Source organism: Penicillium digitatum, chromosome 1 (assembly GCF_016767815.1).
Source record: "Penicillium digitatum chromosome 1, complete sequence".
Lineage (NCBI taxonomy): Eukaryota > Fungi > Ascomycota > Eurotiomycetes > Eurotiales > Aspergillaceae > Penicillium > Penicillium digitatum.
The window spans coordinates 5,518,804-5,540,352 of record NC_089384.1 but is presented as its reverse complement, the minus strand read 5'-3'; the positions used below and the strand labels follow the sequence as shown (position 1 = coordinate 5,540,352).

The 21,549-nt window shown below is 48.6% G+C and overlaps 5 protein-coding genes across 5 annotated transcripts; 4 read left to right on the top strand and 1 right to left on the bottom strand.

Moving 5' to 3' along the window:
* Positions 1-92: 92 nt before the first annotated feature.
* Positions 93-1,985, top strand: Pdw03_4244 (Cactin, central region; the record flags this gene model as incomplete). The annotated part of the gene is made up of 5 exons (XM_014675868.2): positions 93-611; positions 673-1,137; positions 1,195-1,824; positions 1,880-1,912; positions 1,968-1,985. The coding sequence occupies 5 exons, from the start codon at positions 93-95 to the stop codon at positions 1,983-1,985; spliced, it is 1,665 nt and encodes a 554-aa protein (XP_014531354.2).
* Positions 1,986-3,190: 1,205 nt separating this feature from the next.
* Positions 3,191-4,575, top strand: Pdw03_4243 (Winged helix-turn-helix transcription repressor DNA-binding; the record flags this gene model as incomplete). Its single annotated transcript, XM_014675869.1, has 2 exons — positions 3,191-3,928; positions 4,027-4,575. The coding sequence occupies 2 exons, from the start codon at positions 3,191-3,193 to the stop codon at positions 4,573-4,575; spliced, it is 1,287 nt and encodes a 428-aa protein (XP_014531355.1).
* A 5,502-nt stretch (positions 4,576-10,077) lies between these two features.
* Positions 10,078-10,817, bottom strand: Pdw03_4242 (60S ribosomal protein eL34; the record flags this gene model as incomplete). The annotated part of the gene is made up of 4 exons (XM_014675870.1): positions 10,078-10,266; positions 10,469-10,592; positions 10,719-10,732; positions 10,794-10,817. The coding sequence occupies 4 exons, from the start codon at positions 10,815-10,817 to the stop codon at positions 10,078-10,080; spliced, it is 351 nt and encodes a 116-aa protein (XP_014531356.1).
* A 410-nt stretch (positions 10,818-11,227) lies between these two features.
* Positions 11,228-18,778, top strand: Pdw03_4241 (Mov34/MPN/PAD-1; the record flags this gene model as incomplete). The annotated part of the gene is made up of 1 exon (XM_014675871.2): positions 11,228-18,778. The coding sequence occupies one exon, from the start codon at positions 11,228-11,230 to the stop codon at positions 18,776-18,778; it is 7,551 nt and encodes a 2,516-aa protein (XP_014531357.2).
* A 1,736-nt stretch (positions 18,779-20,514) lies between these two features.
* On the top strand, positions 20,515-21,454 carry Pdw03_4240 (Homeodomain-like; the record flags this gene model as incomplete). The annotated part of the gene is made up of 2 exons (XM_066100692.1): positions 20,515-21,276; positions 21,332-21,454. The coding sequence occupies 2 exons, from the start codon at positions 20,515-20,517 to the stop codon at positions 21,452-21,454; spliced, it is 885 nt and encodes a 294-aa protein (XP_065956092.1).
* Between the last annotated feature and the right edge of the window lie 95 nt (positions 21,455-21,549).

Here is a 21,549-nt window from a genome sequence, read left to right as displayed (position 1 = left end):
TTCTAACTTCGCTTTTGACACCCAAAATCACGTACGTTTGGCTTGCATACACTTTAATCCTTACTCTTTATTTTATCCTTGCAGTTTCTACCATGTCTGCACGATTTCCTGACCGATCAGACTCGAAGCGCAGCAGGTCGCGATCGCCGTCCTCGTGGCGTCAGCCACAGAAACATCCTCGTCGGGACGATGGAGAATGGCGCAACCGACAAGACTCAGATCGCAGATGGAACCTTGAGAGATCAGGTCCTTCACAGCAGTCTCGCAACATGCGCGATCAAGTCCGACTCAACTTGATCCAGGAAGACCAGCAAGAGCGCGAGTGGGTCGCGCAGGAGGATATGTTCGTGCTGAAGCAGGCCAAAAAGAAGGCAGAGATTCGAGTCAAGGAAGGGCGCGCAAAACCTATCGACTGGCTTACTGTTACTCTCCGTATTATCGATCCTACGCGTGATCCCCTGGATGATGAGATAGCAGACTCCGATTTGGATGTCGTGGACCCGGATGGGGTGTTTGAGGGATTATCGCAGACCCAACTACAGGACTTGGAGAAGGATATTGACACATTTGTTAAACTTGAGACAAACGCGAAGAATCGTGAATTCTGGCAGGTAACTTTCCCCCACTCTGCTGTTTATTGGACACCCCTGTTAACCACTGTCCATCCTACAGACTATGAAAGTCATCTGCCGAGATCGTCAAAAGACCGTTACACCCGAGGGTCGCGCACTCAATTCCGTGGCTGCTGACATCAACAAATTACTAAGCCCGAAGTCCTACGAACAGCTTCAAAATCTCGAAGTACAAGTGAAACGGAAGTTGAACTCGAATGAGCCGATCGATACAGATTACTGGGAAGAGCTGCTACGCAGTCTGACGGTGTGGAAGGCCAGGGCAAGTCTGAAAAATGTCTATCAAGCTATTATTGAGGAGCGTGTTCGCGACTTGAGGAGACAGCAAAGACAGGAAGCTGAATCACTTCGGGAAAAATTAGCGCCTCTTGCTCCGGTTGTCTCTGCAGTTGATACAACAAATCATGCCGAGTTTGAAGGCCTGGATCCAGATCCAATGCTCCAGGTTCTCCCGGAGGACAAAGGCTTGGAGATCATGGATGAAACCGCATTCTTGAGCCAAGTGGTAGGTTCTTGGGTTTCCCCTCACTTATCCCAATCCACATGCTAATCAATCGCACAGGCTCGCGAACGCCAGAAAATTATGCGTATGGGTTTTGTCCCACTACGGCACCGAGCTGCAGAGAAGTCCTCCGTGGTAGTGTCCACTCCGACATCTACCAACGCCCCTGCGGCCTCTTTGTCCACGCGGTTCTCGTCCATCCCGAACGAAGACTTCTCGCAAGCGACCAAAGCGCTATATGAAAGGGAACTCGCCAAGGGTGTCAGCGAGAATGAGGAAATTTTTACGGGTGAAGAGGCCGTGAGCACGAGCTCACAACCTCAATGGGCCGGTAAGCATCGGCCTCGAAAGCCACGGTACTTCAACCGAGTCCAAATGGGTTACGAATGGAATAAGTACAATCAAACCCATTACGACCATGACAACCCGCCACCCAAGGTTGTACAAGGCTACAAATTCAACATCTTCTACCCCGACTTGATTGACAAAACCAAAGCTCCGACTTATCGAATTGAGCGTGAGAATGGTCGGAAGCGGGGCGAGTCCTCGGCTGAAGCGGGTGAGGAAGACACCTGTCTCATTCGGTTCATGGCTGGACCTCCATACGAAGACCTTGCTTTTCGAATTGTCGACAAAGAATGGGATTATAGTGCGAAACGAGAACGGGGTTTCAAGAGTACATTTGACAAGGTATGCCGTGCCATCAAAGGATCTCCTGTTTCTCACCTGACGTCATTCTTTTAAGGGAATCCTTCAACTTCATTTCCAGTTCAAACGAGTAAGTCGCTTTTCATTTTGGGGTTTCCAAAGATGATATTAACCGGTTGTCTCAGATCTATTACCGGAAGTAACACATGCGCAACCAACGTTTTCCACATGGGCGTCAGATCAGGATGGAGAGATTGGATTCTGATAGTGTATGCAGGGAGATGCTCGGGGGTGTATTTTCCAGGAACTTGATACCCAGAGATTCAGACCAACCCTGGATTGATTGGACTGGAAACATATCCCCCAAGATTTTCGCAGAATAAGCCGAATTTGACATCTGGAGATATCAGAAGCTTGACCCATCACCCGCTTCTCAAATTTGACGACCTCGTCACCTTTCCCCGACCCTTCCCCTCTCCAACCATTTAGGGGGGGGGGAACCGAAATCTTTCCACTCACCTTGGCCAAGACTAGTGTATTGACACCAACTGTCAGTTTTTTTTTTTTGAAAAAAAAAAACAAATTTCTGTTACCAGGGTACTCGCAATATGAAGAAATTTGGGTGTCCTTTGGGTGACACTATCGCGGCTTGCAGGAGCAGGATGTATTCCTAACTTCCGGCTGGTTGGATGCAGGCTCTGAAAAAAAAAGGAAACAATTGAACTAGATGAAAAAGGAAGAATACGGTACCAGCTTGCAGTGAACTTCCAGAAGGCCCGGAATAAAGCCGGTGTAGATGAATGGCGACTTCTGTCCTGCAGGTTCCCATTTGACCATTTGACCATCCCCTTCTGGCTCTAGGAGACCTAGTCCATTCGTTCTAGTCGCATGTAGCATGTAGTATGTAGCATGTAGCATGTAGCACCGGGTCCAGCCACATTGACTTCCCGGTCATTGGCCATAGTCTGTACTATGAATCTCCGTTGCACGACTTGGGCATCTAAGGCGTTTTCCGAAATACGGAGAAGACCTTTCGATAATACACGAAAAAAAAAAAAAAACCAAAATCCTTTACCGTCTTTTGTTTAGATGATGTCGATGAGGTTATTTGCAGAGAAAGAATCTGATGTGTTGGCATGGGATCTGGGAATTATACAGCTCCTAATCTACATTGAACACATACCTCCTTTGAGGCTGCTGAGGCTGCACTCTTGTCAATTCTCTTTCCCTTCTTATTCTTCTTTTAATTCCCTCTCACTCCCCTTCTCCATCTGCCTCTCTCAGGCTTTACATTTGCCTTCTCACATTTCTGTCCAAACTTTCAGGCTTCCCTTCTATTTGCCTTTCTACTCTTCTATCATCCAACGCATCAAGTAGCCCCCACAGCCATACTTCGCCTTGCCCAAACATGGATTTCTCATTCCACTCGCATCATTTTGACAGGGTGCAGCTCTCAGAAGAGGATTCCAAGCCTGATCTCCTCTTGCAACCAGAAGCACCATCTCAGTTCAGTATACCTGACTGGGCGAGATGGAGATCTCAGCTAGCTCCCACACCTCCTCGCCATTATGATGGTTACGGCTTTCCTCGTGTTGCTGATGGTGAGCCATATGGTTTGGGCCCGTTGCCTCAGGAGCTCATCAGAGATGCAGATGAATATATTGATGTCTACAGCTCTCATGCCAGCTCCATCATGACTGGCACATCCTCGGAGGTATTGGCCCCCCAGGCCGGAGAGGGTCAATCAGATTGGCCAATTTTGCAGGCCTTCCATGCCTTCAAGGATCAGCCATACAACTACACGCAGTTGGAGCCGCTTCGGCCCCCCCCAGACTCCCCGCAGTCGCCACTTTCTGAAGTCTCCTCCTACCACTCTCCGCATTCGCTCACTGCGTCGAGTCCAGCAATGACGGCTCAGATGGCGGACCGTCTCTCACCACGGTCAAATACTGGCGACAATAAAGAGGAGCGTCCCGGTCACCCTCCCTATTCCGTTCTCATCTACCAGGCCTTGAAAGATGCCCCGGGAAACAAGCTTCAACTCCAAAGCATTTACTCCTGGTTTGAAGCGAACACAGACAAGGGAGGAGACCCGAATGCAAAGGGATGGCAGAACAGTATCCGCCATAATCTCTCAATGAACGCGGTAACGCTCACCTTTCATAACTCTCCTTTCAGTGACATGCAATATACCTTTGAGACAACGTCTGCTATATTTGATATCAATACTAACCTTAAGTCTAGGGGTTCGAGGCAGTGAAAGAAGAAGTTGGACCGGGCAAAAAAGCTGTGAACTTCTGGAAGCTGACACCGGAAGCCATCCACAGCGGTGGCATTCAATCAACTACCCGCTACCGCAAACTCCAGCACCAAAAGAAAGGAACGAACCCAGGCCATCGTGGGCCCACACGTCAGCAGTCGGATTCCAAGGGGGTCCACGCCACCAAAGTCATCAAATCACGCAGCATGAACATCTCCTACAGCGAGCGCACTGAAGCATATCATCAGCAGCAAATGATGGGCATGAACCATCGTCTCGGACATGAATGCGGTCCCACGAGCCTTCCTGCGATGCAAAGATTGATGCAGCACCCCATGGGCCCCGTTGTCGGATGCACCCCCATGATACTAGGCAACAATACGGTCTTCACTGACACTGCGGAACCAGGCCCGGCATATGGCGTGGGCCATGACCATGATTGGTATGCTCCAGAGTCCGGCCCCAACAGGATCCACGACCCACTCGAGGTTGCCGGTCGATCATCAGCGTGGGACTTCAAAAAAGGAATTTAGGCCATAACAAAGGAAGGGGAGGCGAGATGGAGGGGAGAACACAAGATACAGCGATGAAAAACCGCAGAGAACACGACGTGCATACTGTTTTTTTTTCCTTCCCAAATTTCGGGCTATTGGTGGAGAATTGAGCACACTAGAGGCAAGGCGTTTTTTTGAAGTGGCTATTTATTTGCTATTTGAATTCAGAGTGTATTTGGCGGGCGTTTCACGGAGTTAACCTCATGGCGAAGGAGATCTATCTGCTTTTGTTTTCCCCCTGTCTACATTCTTTGCTTTTTTTCTCTGTTTTTCAGTCCTTCTGTCATGAGCAACGCAAATTTCCTTTTTCAAGTGTACCATAAATTTGCCGTAGTGTTTATGATCTTCAAACCCGCAGGGTCTAATCGAGATCTATCACAAAGGCTAAGATGTCAAGCATTCTCTGTCATCTTCGTCAATGGACCTTCAATGAGACGCTTGGACTTAGGTATGTATATCGTGTGGCCTCGCTTCTTCCGAATCCCATTTGTCTCTAGTTCATCACAGGTGTGCCTCGTTGGTAATTTTGGGCATGAACAGTGCCAAAAAAAAAAATTTTTTTTTTGGAAATATCCACACCACTACTACTAAGCCACTAGATTTCTGTATCGGATGAACATAGATTCCTCCGTGTCAATACATCAGGATTGATCTTGTCCGTAGCATGGACCACATGCTGTGTTGCTGACAATGCTTCATGTGCTTAGACAGCGATGTCTCAAGTGACAGGAATAGCCTCCAACCATAGTTAAGGGAAAACATGTGAAGAGACCAAACCACATGCATACTTCCATAGAATGAATCTGGGAATATTACAAAAGATTTGACGTCTTACGAAGTGCAAGAGAGCGGATTTGCCGCTCTCTTCTTGCTAGTCTTCTTTGGTCTCTCTTGACACCCGAGTTTTGTCTTTAGTGAGCCCGCTGAGCAACCCCACCAACACCCCGCTATATCACTCTACTGACTGATGCAGTCGGCCGGGGTGCTGAGGTGACGCGGACATTCTTGGCAGCATTGGTAACATCAGCAACTGCATCTTACTTTTCTCCTGATTATTTTTCCTCCATGCCAGTCCCCACTTCTCCTGTTGTCCATATTCTCGGAGGAGGACACAGACCTCTTTTTCCCCCAGACTATGTTCTCAAGCACATGAAACGTGATAAGACCACCGACATTACATAGGCTCAATTGTGCTCCAGTGAAATTTTTTATGATGAGGGGACGACATGCTACCTTGCATTATCAATTTTCTCCTCTTATGCCACACAATGTTCATCACAAGGGCACGTATCGGCACGTCAATTAAGAAGGTTCATAGTGCAGTGTCATGGTTATGATGGGCTTATGTGAAAGGGAGATTCGCAACAACACCAATGATATAAGCGACATTAGCGAGCATACTATGTCTTCTATGAAATCTTATGAATTTAGATGGATCTGATAGATTTTATGGATACTTGGACCTTTTTTAACAGATTTGCAGGTATCACACCGTTCTCTATGTACGGAGTATACAGGTATATCCACCACCGGGAAAGATACCACTAGGGTCCAAGCAACTTGCATTCATAGAACGTACCGCACACTATATTTTGAGCTGTAGGCAAAGAGACACCCACATTAGACAGTATGTACCTTTGTACTGTTGCACAAGTGGCACCTGCAATGCCGTTCCCAGCGCGGCTGAATGTGTCAGCTAACGTTCAGTTTCGAAGCCCCCCGCCCACGGGCCGTGCCGATAATGATTTATTGTCATGACATGTTGGGTAAACCTATTCAAATTCTTTTGAAAGTGAATAGAGGTGAAGCGAAAGAGTTCTACTCTAGAATGGGTTTCAAATTTTTGACTGAAATTTAACCCTCACTCCCGGGTTAGGGCAGCTTGCTACATGGAGTCACATACAGCCGCCTACTTAGTGAATACACTAATGTCCTCAGCGCCAATTTTTTTTTTATGTCCGCTTGGACCCTTCACTAAACCAAACAGGGTATGAGATCCTCTCGTGACAGTCTGCAGGTCAACTAATGACTCAGACATTCAGTCGATGTTCGTTGTTACTAGTACATGTTGAAGGTGGAGCTGGTCGTCCAACCGGCGGATGTGCGTCCCGCACGATTCCAAGGTTGCTAATCGAATCCTATGGTGACTTTCTAGCCCCTTTTGTTGAAGCTGAGCTTTTGCGGTGAATCTGAACTAGACTAGCGATGAAGCCAACCAGCCAGTGAGAGGGGTTATGATGGAGGCAATGTCACTCGGGAGCTTTTATCCTCATCCCACTATACACTGTCCTCCATACCTTGGTCTTCTTTCTCTTTCTCGTTCCTTCTTTTTGGGGGGGGGGAGGGGCCTTCGATTTTCCTTTTGAGGTACATATCTATGTCACGTGTATTCCCGTCTTGCCTGTTGTCAAAAGAGATCTTCTCCCTGATCTTTGTGGAGAGGTCTTCCATGCAGGGTAAAGGCAGCCAGTATCAATAGTCTCAATGGCAAGACTAAGCACCGTCAGGCACAGCCCCACTGTTCAATCGGACTGCCAACCAATCACGTTATAGGTATCTAATTATGAAAGCAAGCCCAGCCCGGGCTCATCCTAGATCGCTTTCGATCTATCAACTATCTCAGACGAACAAACTGAAAACGGGAGAAAGGGGTACATACTATGTGGATCTCTTCATTTTTGATCTGCATAACATCGATCGATGCGGGTACGGAAATGTCACTTGAAATGTATGTACACAGTAGCCGATAGGCTGTCCAGTCTGTTGGAATCCGGATTTGCAGACGCATTCCGGTGCGAACCGGGGATTTTCTCTTTGCAATATAAGTTATGTTGAGGGCCTTTGGAAAGCCTATAATTTTGGGATGTTCGATATATGTCCCAGAAACCTTTTAAAGAAAATTTTTGGGATTCCGACTTCTCTCTTGGTCGAAACTGCACAAACCTCGCCCGTTGAGCGTTTGTGGGATGGGACGGCCCGGTTCGACAGCTGTCAATTCTGCATACGCTCGAGCTCTCTTTGACGGGCGCTAACCCTCGGGGTGGATGGCTTTAGGGAGCAATGCGACACAGAACAATCGCCTGACCGCTTTTTGGGCCGATCCCATTGTCTGTTGTCATCCGTATCCCCGGGACTCATCATGGAGGCGGCGAAAATTCCTCACTATGTTTTTGCTTTTTCACGGTAAAAGAGGGAAAGAAAAGACATACGAATCTGGGCCAGACACAGTCTCCATTGGCTCCTTCGAGGCACCGGGAATTGAACGAATTGCAGCAGCCACGTACTTGACTGCGGTCTGTACTTGGTAAAATAACGCATGGAAGTAGACGGATCACTCTTCATTGGTACACCTTGAGCGGCTTCTTTCACTCTATATGTAGGAGCTAGTTGAAGAATAGGGTGGTACAGAGATACTAAATCTCCTTTAGGGAGGAGATCGATTGTTTCGTCACATGCTAGCTCATGTTGTAAGTTGACCGATAGCAACTATGAAATCGTCCGAGCATAAGGCGATATTTTTTTTCTTTTGTTCAAACCTTAAAGTGAAGTGAAGATCCTTCCTGGTTACTTAGAAAGGATGGTTATGGCCATCAGTTGGCCATAAATTCAGTGTATCTTTGCCCAATCTCATCTGCAGCCTCGAGGAGGTCAAGGCACCAAGAACCTGCAGGCTGAAGCTCCTGCCTGAAATAGCAGTTCAAGATATTAACCATCAAGAATGATTATGCCACTAGACCTTCTTAAAACTTTCTCCCCCTGAATTTCCGAAAAGGTACTACCAAAACAGTTCCTTTTGATTTAGATCCCCGCGCTCCGTAGATTCACTCCGATCCTCGTTCCATGTTATTAGGTATCGGAGTATTTTTTTTCGCCAGTAACACGTTGAAGCCAAAAAAAAATCCTCAAAATGTAGATGAGATATTTCTACCTTGCCAACAAGCAACGTCATTTAACTCTAACCCTAACACATGACTGATCGGAGTCTCAATCCGTTGAAAAGCCAAACCTCGCGGGCAACCCCCACCGCCCCCCACAATGACCTTGACACTTTATGCTGGTCTATAATAGTTGTCAATATTACGGAGACATAGATCTCCCTTTTCAGCTAGCTTCCGACGTTACGAGGCGCAGCTGCTTGGCGAAGATGATCACTATCTTACTCACCACATCTCGACGAACTAACCCAGAAGCACTTAACTTACGATTGGCGCTATAGAGCTTGCCTACGGTATTCATTTCCTTACTTCTGTGGACGGTGGAAACGTGGATAGGAGTACTGTTTTCTTAATTTTAAAAAGTTATACATAAAAACGAACTCTTGTAGTTCCACATCTTTTACCATTTTGAGTGCCAGACCATTCCCTCCCCCCGATCAGGAGCTTACGCTGCCTTAAGGCTTGACGATGAGCTTTCGGTAGTGAACACCAAAGCTCTGATTCTTTTGAGTTTCCAAGATAGGGTGAAAAAAACCAGAGACAACGTTAATGGAGATAGCGTGTTCTTCTCTGAATGCCAGAGAATGCGCCAAGTTGGGAATGCATTTTCCTTCTCAACAAAAGAGGGTCTGCATCACATAAAGCCTTGAATTTGCTATATCACTCATGGATTTCGAGAAGAAGAAAAAATTTAGAGCTGGAATTCTATCAAATGAGAGGCTGTGCTCAGCACACAACGTGTGTTGCTATTTCACTAGTTGGTTATAGTTACCTACATTGATGCAACAAGGGCCGTGAGAAAGCCTGAGACACCACACAGACCCACGGCTACATGGCTTATTGTTCTATTGCAGGAAAATATCCACATGGGGGGGGTATACCGAGCGCAACATACTGTGAGTAGACCTGACTTGAGCACATGTTCTATTCACATCTGCAAAAACAAGGCCTAGATCAATTGACTGGACCATGTGGGGTCTTGATCCCGCAGAGACTGTGCATACAATGATGAGATCGGCACCCTAAGTGTACTTCAGCCCTAGAGCCTACACGAACAATACTCGGCTACGGCGACCAACACAACCCTGGAGAGAACGACATTGTTTTACCAGGGAACGACTACGTTTCGTCCGAGCCTGAGGGCGTCTATACCTGGCGCAGATCAACAAGACATGTTGTTGACCTGAAAGATATTCCCCTCCCCCCCTCCCCCCTCCCACCACATACTTACCCAAATGCGTCATCAGACCTAGAGATTGGGTGCCAGGATTGTTGGCCAGGACAGACACAATATGTACGAGGTTTCCATCCGGGAAGCAGATTCAAGTCACGACGGAGATAATTTCAGACAACTTGATTCGACATGTCAGGGGGATCTCTCATGAAGATAAATGAAATTGATTCATTTGCTTAGCCACGAGCCCTTTTTTGGACTCGCGTGCTAGCTGTTCCTGTTCATCTTTAAGATTTTAAGAGAACCATTCCCAGCCGTTTTTCCCGTAGCGTTCGCTCCACCGCAAAAGGACAACACCGACAAAAAGCACGCTTAGCGCTTGGCGGCCTTCTGCTGGGACTCCTTGAGAACCTTCTTGACGATCTTCTGCTCCTCAATCAGGAAAGCACGAACAATGCGGTCCTTGACACAGCCAGCGCAGCGAGAGCCACCGTAGGCACGGCTGACATTCTTCTTGGGGCGCGAGATCTGAGAGTACTCGCGGGGACGGAGGGCAGGGATCTGTACAAAGAAAATTGTTAGACGATCAAGCTCCAGAGATTCGGCAAGACGGTCATATGAAGATTGTAGCGTTTCGGTTGGCCATTCGTTCGTACATCCGTCCATCCAGACAGAATTTTTTTCGAAGTCGCTCGGCTGGCCCACACGCAATCGCACATATCCCATACGACCGTTGGAAAAAAAACCACGGGGGAATACTCACACCGGGGAGCTTGGAGCCGCAGTCACCGCACTTGGGAGCAGTACCCTTCTTCTTCAGGTGAAGGTAACGGAGCTCACCGCCGGGGGTCTTGATGATGCGAACCTTGTTGGACCGCGTGTTGTACCTATTGGAAGCAAAAAAAAATCGTCAATAGTTCGTTCGAAAAGGTGATAGCCATTCCACTACTAGAATCATCGAATAGATCATGGTGGTGCGAGGGAATGGTATTTGAGGGAATTTTGAAACGTACGGGTTCCGGCGGCGCTGAAAATCGAAGAGAGTCAGATCAATATTTTCCCAGTCAGAGCTTTCTCGTAGAACTCACGTATTGCAGTCTGTTGTTGGTCATCTTGACTGTGCTTGAACTGGTCAAGGGCGGCAGTTGTCGGAGTTGTCGTGAAGCAAAGTGAAATATGTCGAGATGGGTTTGTGTGGGTTTCTGCTTCAGCCGACGCTAGCGCAGATTTGGCGAGGCTGCGCTAGTCCCAAAGCGGAATAGTGCTAGTCGGAGCCGCCACTTCTCAAAGTTCAACGGAGGCAGGAGCAGAGATAGTCACATCGCGTCAGGGATCGTAGATCTCTATCTTTGTCGCGTTTGCATCTTAATCTTCCATCATCCCATCACCTGGTTCTTTTCTTGCGGTTGCATTTCTTTCTTACTACTGTAAGTCTTGCTACACATGACCTCCAACCTGGCTTGACGCGACTTGGAACCAATACAACCTCTACGAGGGAGGGTTCCATCCATCAATCACCATCATGGCATCATTGCCTCCCCCACCTCCCCCCCCTCCAGGATGGGGTGCAGCTCCTCCTTCCTTGCCAATGGCGCCGCCACCCCCGGGCTACCAGCCGCCAGCCGACCCAAACGTCGCAAAATTTGCGCAGAAGAAAAATGAATGGCTACGCTCGCAACGCAATCGGTTCGGCGAGAAGCGCAAAGCTGGATTTGTCGAAACACAAAAGGCCGATATGCCACCAGAGCATTTACGAAAAATTGTACGAGATATTGGTGATGTTTCACAGAAGAAATTCACCAACGAGAAGCGGAGCTACCTCGGCGCGCTCAAGTTCATGCCACATGCCGTTCTCAAGCTATTGGAAAATATGCCCATGCCTTGGGAGTCAGCAAGAGAAGTTAAGGTGCTATATCATGTCAATGGCTGTTTGACTTTAGTCAATGAGACACCGCGTGTCATCGAGCCTGTCTTCCACGCCCAGTGGGCAACGATGTGGATGTGCATGCGTCGAGAGAAAAGTGATCGCCGACACTTCAAGCGGATGCGTTTCCCCCCTTTTGACGACGAGGAGCCACCACTTTCTTGGTCGGAAAATATTGAAGATGTTGAACCATTAGAACCTATTCAGATGGAACTGGATGACGCCGAAGATGCAGCTGTCTATGAGTGGTTCTACGACCACCGCCCCCTGCTCGATACTCCCCACGTTAATGGTCCGAGCTACAAGAATTGGAATTTGTCTCTTCCCCAGATGGCGACTCTCCATCGGCTCAGTCATCAGATTCTGAGTGATGTTGTTGACCAAAACTACTACCACATGTTCGACTTGAACAGCTTCTTCACAGCCAAGGCCCTTAACGTCGCCATTCCCGGTGGACCCCGTTTTGAGCCTTTATACAAGGATATCGATCCCAACGATGAAGATTTTAGCGAGTTCAACGCCATTGACCGCATCATCTTCCGTGCCCCGATCCGAACTGAGTACCGGGTCACCTTCCCATTCCTCTACAACACCCTGCCTCGAAGCGTCAAGGTCGCTTGGTATTCCCATCCCCAGGTAGTCTACGTTCGCACTGAGGACCCTAACCTGCCGGCTTTCTATTTCGATCCCGTCATCAACCCGATCTCCTCCCGCTCCGTCGCACCAAAAAATATCACTATCAGCCATGAAGACGAAATCTTTGGACCGGGCAATAATGAAGACGACGAGTTTGAGCTTCCGGGTGAGGTCCAGCCCTTCTTTGAAGACGAAGAACTTTACACGTCCGACACTGCGTCAGCCATCGCCCTGTGGTGGGCCCCTCACCCATTCGACAAGAGATCTGGCAAGATGGTTCGTGCACAGGACGTGCCGTTGGTAAAGCAATGGTACTTGGAACATTGTCCCCAGGGCCAGCCTGTCAAAGTCCGAGTCTCGTACCAGAAGATGCTTAAGACCTACGTTCTCAACGAATTGCACAAGGGCACACCCAAGGCTCAGAGCAAGCAGAATCTCTTGAAGACCCTCAAAACGACCAAGTTCTTCCAGCAAACAACAATCGACTGGGTCGAGGCCGGTTTGCAAGTTTGTCGCCAGGGTTTCAACATGCTGAACCTGCTGATTCACCGCAAGAATTTGACTTACCTCCATCTTGATTACAATTTCAACTTGAAACCTGTAAAGACACTGACCACCAAGGAGCGTAAGAAGTCTCGCTTCGGAAATGCTTTCCACTTGATGCGTGAAATCCTCCGGTTGACTAAGCTCATCGTCGATGCCCAAGTTCAATACCGTCTGGGTAACATCGATGCCTTCCAACTTGCAGATGGTATCCTATATGCTTTCAACCACGTGGGCCAATTAACCGGAATGTATCGGTATAAGTATAAGCTTATGCACCAGATCCGTTCCTGCAAGGATTTGAAGCATTTAATTTACTACCGATTCAACTCCGGCCCCGTTGGTAAGGGCCCTGGATGTGGTTTCTGGGCGCCCGCTTGGCGAGTTTGGCTTTTCTTCATGCGTGGTATCATTCCCCTGCTTGAGCGCTGGCTTGGAAACCTGCTTTCTCGTCAGTTTGAGGGTCGTCACAGCAAGGGTGTTGCCAAAACCGTCACCAAGCAGCGTGTGGAATCTCACTTCGATCTTGAGTTGCGTGCCTCAGTCATGGCCGATTTAATGGACATGATGCCAGAGGGTATCAAGCAAAACAAGGTCAACGTGGTTTTGCAACATCTGTCAGAGGCCTGGAGATGTTGGAAGAGTAACATTCCATGGAAGGTCCCCGGCCTGCCCGCACCAATTGAGAACATCATTCTTCGTTATGTCAAAAGCAAGGCTGACTGGTGGATCTCTGTCGCTCACTACAATCGAGAGAGAATTCGCCGTGGTGCCACAGTCGACAAGACTGTCGCAAAGAAGAATCTTGGTCGACTCACGCGTCTCTGGCTCAAGTCAGAACAAGAACGTCAGCACAACTATTTGAAGGACGGCCCTTATGTTTCCTCCGAAGAAGCGGTTGCAATTTATACCACCATGGTTCACTGGTTGGAGTCTCGCAAGTTCTCCCCAATTCCCTTCCCCAGTGTTTCCTACAAGCACGACACCAAAATCTTGATCCTTGCACTCGAGCGGCTGCGCGAGTCATACTCTGTAAAGGGCAGACTGAACCAAACCCAGCGAGAGGAATTGGCTCTTATTGAACAGGCCTACGATTCTCCCGGCACAACCTTGGCGAGAATCAAGCGATTCCTCCTGACACAGAGAGCGTTCAAGGAGGTCAAGATTGACATGAACGATAACTACAACAACATCAATCCTGTCTACGATATTGAGCCCATCGAAAAGATCACTGACGCTTATTTGGATCAATACCTTTGGTACCAAGCCGAGCAACGCCATCTCTTCCCCGCTTGGATCAAGCCCTCCGACTCCGAGGTTCCTCCTCTTCTCACGTACAAGTGGACACAAGGCATCAACAACCTGTCCAATGTCTGGGAGACTGCTGAAGGCGAGACGAACGTGATGATTGAGACTGAACTGTCTAAGGTCTATGAGAAGATTGATATCACTCTACTGAACAGGCTGCTCCGATTGATCATGGACCACAACTTGGCTGACTACATCACCTCGAAGAACAATGTTCAGCTTAGTTACAAAGACATGAATCACACCAACAGCTATGGATTGATTCGCGGTCTCCAGTTTTCGGGCTTCGTGTTCCAGTACTACGGCTTGATGATCGATTTGTTGCTCCTTGGTCTGCAGCGAGCCAGTGAAATGGCCGGCCCTCCCGGAAGTCCCAACGATTTTCTGCAATTCAGAGATCGTGCCACCGAGACAAGGCACCCCATTCGTCTGTACACTCGTTACGTTGACAAGATCTGGGTCTTCTTCCGATTCCAGGCCGATGACTCCCGTGACCTGATTCAGAGGTTCTTGACCGAGAATCCAGACCCTAATTTTGAGAACGTCATTGGTTACAAGAATAAGAAGTGCTGGCCTCGCGATTGTCGTATGCGCTTGATGCGTCACGATGTCAACCTTGGTCGTGCTGTTTTCTGGGACATGAAGAACCGCCTCCCAAGATCCATCACCACCATTGACTGGGATGACACATTCGCTAGCGTGTACAGTAAGGATAACCCCAACTTGCTGTTCTCGATGAATGGGTTCGAAGTCCGGATTCTCCCCAAGATGCGGAATATGAACGAGGAGTTCTCGGTCAAGGACAGTGTCTGGTCTCTGGTTGATAACTCCACCAAGGAACGTACGGCACATGCCTTCCTCCAGGTCACTGAGGAGGATGTTCAAAAGTTCAATAACCGTATCCGACAAATCCTAATGTCCTCTGGTTCCACCACATTTACCAAGATTGCCAATAAGTGGAACACTGCTTTGATTGCTCTTTTCACTTACTACCGCGAGGCTGCCGTTTCGACTGTGAACCTTCTCGATACCATCGTTAAATGTGAAACGAAGATCCAGACTCGAGTAAAGATTGGTCTGAACTCTAAGATGCCGTCCCGTTTCCCTCCGGCAGTCTTCTATACCCCCAAGGAGCTTGGAGGTCTTGGTATGATCTCAGGATCTCACATCCTCATCCCTACCAGTGATAAGCGCTGGTCCAAGCAGACAGACACCGGTATCACCCACTTCCGAGCGGGCATGTCACATGACGAGGAAACTTTAATTCCAAATATCTTCCGATACATCATTCCCTGGGAAGCCGAGTTCATTGACTCACAGCGCGTTTGGATGGAATACTCGCAGAAGCGTATGGAAGCCCAGCAGCAGAACCGCCGCCTGACGTTAGAAGACCTAGAGGACAGCTGGGATCGAGGTCTTCCCCGTATCAACACGCTTTTCCAGAAGGACCGAAGCACCCTCAGTTTCGACAAGGGATTCCGACTCCGCGCTGAGTTCAAGCAATACCAGCTAATGAAGAGCAATCCATTCTGGTGGACCAGCCAGCGGCACGACGGTAAACTTTGGAACCTCAACGCGTACCGCACTGATGTTATTCAAGCATTGGGTGGTGTCGAAACAATTCTTGAGCATACCTTGTTCAAAGCAACGGCTTTCCCGTCCTGGGAAGGTTTGTTCTGGGAAAAAGCGTGTCTCGCTAAGGGAACCCGTCTTCTGCGATTCGATGGGACTGAAATCAATGTCGAGGACGTGCGTGAAGGTGACCAACTTTTGGGACCCGATGGAGAGCCTCGCCGTGCCTTCAACATAGTGAATGGTATCGACCACCTGTACCGCGTCAAGATCAATGGCGAGAAGGAAGATCTTGTGGTGACACCGAATCATATTCTTGTTCTTTATCGAGAGGGCCCCTCTGATGGTCCCCAAACTGCGGAAAGGCAAACGGTGGAGATCACTGCTGCCGAATTTGCTGCCCTTTCTACCGAGGAAAGAAGCCTGTACAGCGCCTTCACATCTCCTGTAGTTGACAAGGGTGCCGAACGCTCAACTGCTCAAATACACAGTTTCAAGATCGAGAACATTAGCCTCGAATCTGAGAAGACAGAATGGGCCGGTTTCCGAGTCGACAAAGATCAGCTTTACCTGCGCCATGACTACCTTGTCCTGCACAACAGTGGCTTCGAAGAAAGTATGAAGTTCAAGAAGCTCACCAACGCTCAGCGGTCCGGTTTGAACCAGATTCCCAACCGTCGATTCACCCTCTGGTGGTCGCCGACCATCAATCGCGCCAATGTCTACGTTGGTTTCCAGGTGCAACTTGATTTGACTGGTATCTTCTTGCACGGCAAGATTCCCACCTTGAAAATTTCGTTGATCCAGATTTTCCGTGCCCATCTGTGGCAGAAGATCCACGAATCAGTGGTTATGGATTTGTGTCAAGTCCTGGATCAGGAATTGGAGCAGCTTGGCATTGAGGCCGTTCAAAAGGAGACTATTCACCCACGTAAATCCTATAAGATGAACAGCTCTTGTGCGGATATTTTGCTCTTCGCGACGAACAAATGGAATGTCACCCGACCTTCGCTTGTATTCGATACTAAGGACGTCTACGAGCCGACCACGACAAACAAATTCTGGATCGACGTGCAGCTTAGATATGGTGACTACGATTCTCACGACATTGAGCGGTACGTTCGTGCTAAGTACCTCGACTACACCACGGACAGCATGAGTATTTATCCTTCCGCCACTGGTTTGATGATTGGCGTTGATCTTGCATACAACCTTTTCTCGGCTTACGGACAGTACTTCCCAGGCCTCAAGACTCTGGTTCAGCAGGCTATGGCCAAGATCATGAAAGCTAACCCAGCTTTGTATGTCTTGCGTGAGCGTATCCGCAAGGGTCTCCAGCTGTATGCCTCGGAAAGCAGCCAGGAGTTCCTCAATTCTCAGAACTACTCCGAGCTCTTCAGCCCGCAGATTCAACTCTTTATCGATGACACTAACGTCTACCGCGTCACGATCCATAAAACCTTTGAGGGTAACTTGACCACAAAGCCTATCAACGGTGCAATCTTCATCTTCAACCCTCGGACTGGACAACTGTTCTTAAAGATCATCCACACCAGTGTCTGGGCAGGCCAAAAGCGTCTGGGTCAATTGGCTAAGTGGAAGACAGCCGAAGAAGTCGCAGCTCTCATTCGTTCTCTTCCCGTGGAAGAGCAACCGAAGCAACTCATTGTCACCCGTAAGGGTCTTCTTGACCCTCTCGAGGTCCACCTGCTTGATTTCCCTAATATCTCCATTCGTGCCTCTGAGCTCCAGCTGCCCTTCCAGGCTGCTATGAAGGTCGAGAAACTGGCCGATATGATTCTCCGTGCGACCGAGCCTCAGATGGTGCTCTTCAACTTGTATGATGAGTGGCTCAAGTCTATTTCCCCGTACACTGCCTTTTCTCGACTTATACTCATTCTTCGGGCTCTTCACGTCAATATTGACAAGGCCAAGATTATTCTTCGACCCGATAAGACTGTTATCACCCAAGAACACCACATCTGGCCATCCCTGTCTGATGAGGACTGGATCAAGGTTGAAGTACAATTGCGTGATCTGATCTTGAACGACTATGGCAAGAAGAACAACGTCAACGTGCAGAGCTTGACCAGTAGCGAAGTTCGTGATATCATCCTGGGTATGGAGATTAGTGCGCCTTCTCTGCAGCGACAGCAGGCAGCGGAGATCGAGAAGCAGCAGGAAGAGCAGAAGCAACTCACTGCTGTGACGACCAAGACTCAGAACGCTCGTGGCGAGGATATCATCGTCACCACCACGTCTCAGTATGAACAGCAATCGTTTGCATCGAAGACAGAGTGGCGTACCCGTGCAATCGCGACCTCCAACCTCCGAACGAGGTCCAACAACATCTATGTCTCCTCTGACGACATTCGAGATGATGGCTACACCTACATCATGCCTAAGAACGTCCTCAAGCGATTCATCACCATCGCTGATCTCCGAGTGCAGGTCACTGGCTACATCTACGGTAGCTCTCCTCCAGACAACGATCAGGTCAAGGAGGTCCGTACCATTGTCATGATTCCCCAAGTGGGAAACACCCGAGACGTTCAGTTGCCACACCAATTGCCGCAGCACGACTATCTTCAAAATTTGGAGCCACTCGGTATCATCCATACGGTTTCTGGTAATGAGCCGCCGTACATGTCTGCGGCTGATGTCACACATCACGCACGTCTCATGAACGCGCATTCTTCTTGGGATAAGAAGACAGTGACCATGACTGTCTCTTTCACTCCTGGATCCGTTTCGCTTGCTGCCTGGGGTCTTACTCCGGCAGGCTACAAGTGGGGCGCAGAGAACAAGGACACAACCTCGGATCAGCCACAAGGCTTCTCCACCAATATGGGTGAAAAGTGTCAGCTGCTCCTCAGTGACAAGATACGCGGCTATTTCCTCGTGCCTGAGGATAACGTGTGGAACTATAGCTTTATGGGCAGCTCATTTGGTAGCGTGGAGAAGAGACCTATCTATGTCAAGATCGACACCCCCCTCAAGTTCTACGATGACCAACACCGTCCCCTTCACTTCCAAAACTTCGCCGAGCTCGAAGACATCTGGGTTGACCGGTCTGACAACTTTGCGTAAACTGGTGCAGCTGATCAGGCGCAAAATCTCTTTTTCTTTTTCCAAGCGTTGTCCTTTTTCTTCTCTTGTTTTTTTTTTCATCTGGGTTCTTGTATCACGACAGCCATAATTCATGTATTGCAGCGAGAATCTAGGAAAAAGGCCAGTGTGGATTTATTTTGTACAGTATGAATTTCCTTCGAATACATTTCCTGTTCACTTCAATTTTCTCTTTCTGGAATTAGTCAACAAGCCCTGTAAGTATACGAGGATGCGGTTGGCTTCGGAATGCACCAGTTTGCATCGCCACCCTATGAAGATTGCTGCGATGTATGCGACGGCCTACGCCGCCTAACAGAACTAAGAACTCAGCCGAAGGTCCGAGATGGAAAAAAAACACATCTTTTGATTTGAAATCGAGGTCTGCCTAAGCTCTCCGCTTTGATGCATCATGCCTTTGCAGCTAACACATTTCGGCAGTCCTTCCAAATCGCATATCTTGATCTACCATTCGACACATCCAACGGGAAATAAAGAGGTGTGTAAGACTGTATGCGATTGTACGAGAAAATGGTTGAAAAGTTGATGTGACCCAACTTAACCCTCACATTGATCTCTTTCAGTGTTTAATTGTCTATTCAACCTCATAGAGCTCCGCTGTCAAGTCCAAACGCCAATCGTGTTTTCGGATATATGTTTCACCCCCCCTGTTCTCTTGCGTTCTATTGGATGAATGTGGTTAACTCCTGCAGGCCTTAGCCCCGAAGAAACCCGGTGCAATAGAATGGTGTTATAGAACTGCCATCGCTTCCCCAACTAGCCCATCCCGTATCAATCAGCCAATACGAAATGTTCTCTTTTCCAGCAAGACGGTGCAGTTGCATGGAAGATCGGTCCGACGAATGAGCTCTTTGATTTACCATGTCCCGAAAGTCTGACAGGCTTCACCTGTCTGCCGTGTCTTTTTCGTTTGACATGGCTCTTGACTTTTGACCCTAGACTCACCCTGGTCCCGTTTTTTTTTTGGTATTTGGGGGTTTACCCTCCACTATTAGCCACTTTGCCAACAACTCTTGGGGGGGAAGGGGGTTTCTACTGCTTCGAGGGGCTATTTTAACCCCTCCCCTAGACGCTAGGAGTCTGTGCGAAAGCGAAGGATGAAAAACACTTCTGAGGGCCGGAAAGATGGGATACAACTTGCCTGTCGCAATAAATTTGACTATGATAATTCAGAATCCTCTTGCAGTCCGGTCCACTGGAGACTGATGGAATCAGCCCGGCCACGCACGCGCCATCTTGGTCACCGGCACACGGTTGGATTTCTCTCAGGGAGGTCTCTCCTGATGTTGTTATAGATAGGTCCTTCTCTTTGTTTTTTTGTTCTCTCATAATCTAGGAAAAAATCATTGAAATCTCACGCTCTTGTACATTATACATGGCCCATTCTTCTACAAAACCTGCCTGCAATGTGACCCAAAGTAACCCTATATACCCTCTCCTGCATGATAACGCGTTGAACACACTTTCTTCTCTTTTTTAGCCACTATACACATGGCCGAATTTTTCTTCGTATCGTTCCACGCAACAAGAGAGGCCTTTTTTTGGTTGGTCTTTCAACTCGAAAGAGACTCCTTTGGAAATAAACACGCCCTAAAACCGCTCATCCCCCAACAGCCACTCTAGTCACTGGCAGGGGCTACAGGCCCTGGTGTTGTGTATACATGTCTACACCACCGGGGGACCCTTATCGAGGCTTCATGGTTAACTACGCTCCTCATGAAGGTGGTAAAGATGCGAACCGGGAGGATGTCATTCCCAACGGCACAACACATTTGCTCCAAGATAGGTCTACTGAAATTCACTACCACTGTGTTACAGTACAGCCAACCTTTGGGTCCCCATCAACTTTTATCACGGACAACTCGCCCCAACGCCAGCCGGGGTCGCACTACAACGCACACGGCTATAGACTCTCCCCAATCCAGGGTAGCAGAAAACGACAACGTACTGACAATGGGCCCGAGGTCAGTGAAGACACCGACCATTATCATGGGTATCGATCTATCTTGCTCAATCTGCCCTTGGGTGACCCATCGGTTCCAGCAGGTGAATCGACTGATCTGACGTACGCTGATCATGTCGGCCCTTCGTCTTCCCACCAGCCATCGAACTATGACTACCTCCAGACTGCTCTCCCGCAACAGCATCACCACCACCGGCTACCATCTCAAGCATTGATTGGTATAACCTCCGCTGGTCAGGAATCCGAGCCATACCAGCCGCAAATCGACCTTAGCTTCATGGACCTTCCAGGAGTACCGACGCCTTGCCCTTTGCCAAAAGCACCAAAGACTAGATTCGGTCGCAAGGAAGATGAGATGTTAATAACCCTGAAGGAGCACTGGAAGTTTTCCTGGAGGCAGATTGAGTGCTTTTTTCCAGGACGAAAACAACAAACATTGCAAGTTCGCTACTGTACCAAGTTGAAGGAAAGAGAGGTGGTTTGGGATGATGCTTTGGTATGTTGTTCCCCACTCAGCTGAGAAAATGGGGCTGCGCTAAGTCCTAGAGCAGGATGAGAAACTGAAAAAGGCGCTGGAGGACTATGAGGACAACAAATGGGCACACATTTCACGGAAGCTTGGGCCTGGTATACCGCCAACGGCGTGCAAGCTGAGAGCGGAAAGGCTTGAATGATCTTGAAGCGTCTGCTTTTCTATGGAGTAGTTTAGAAGGACTTGTTCAGTATACTATGACTTATGATCTTTTATGCGAGTGGCCTAAGGTGTTTT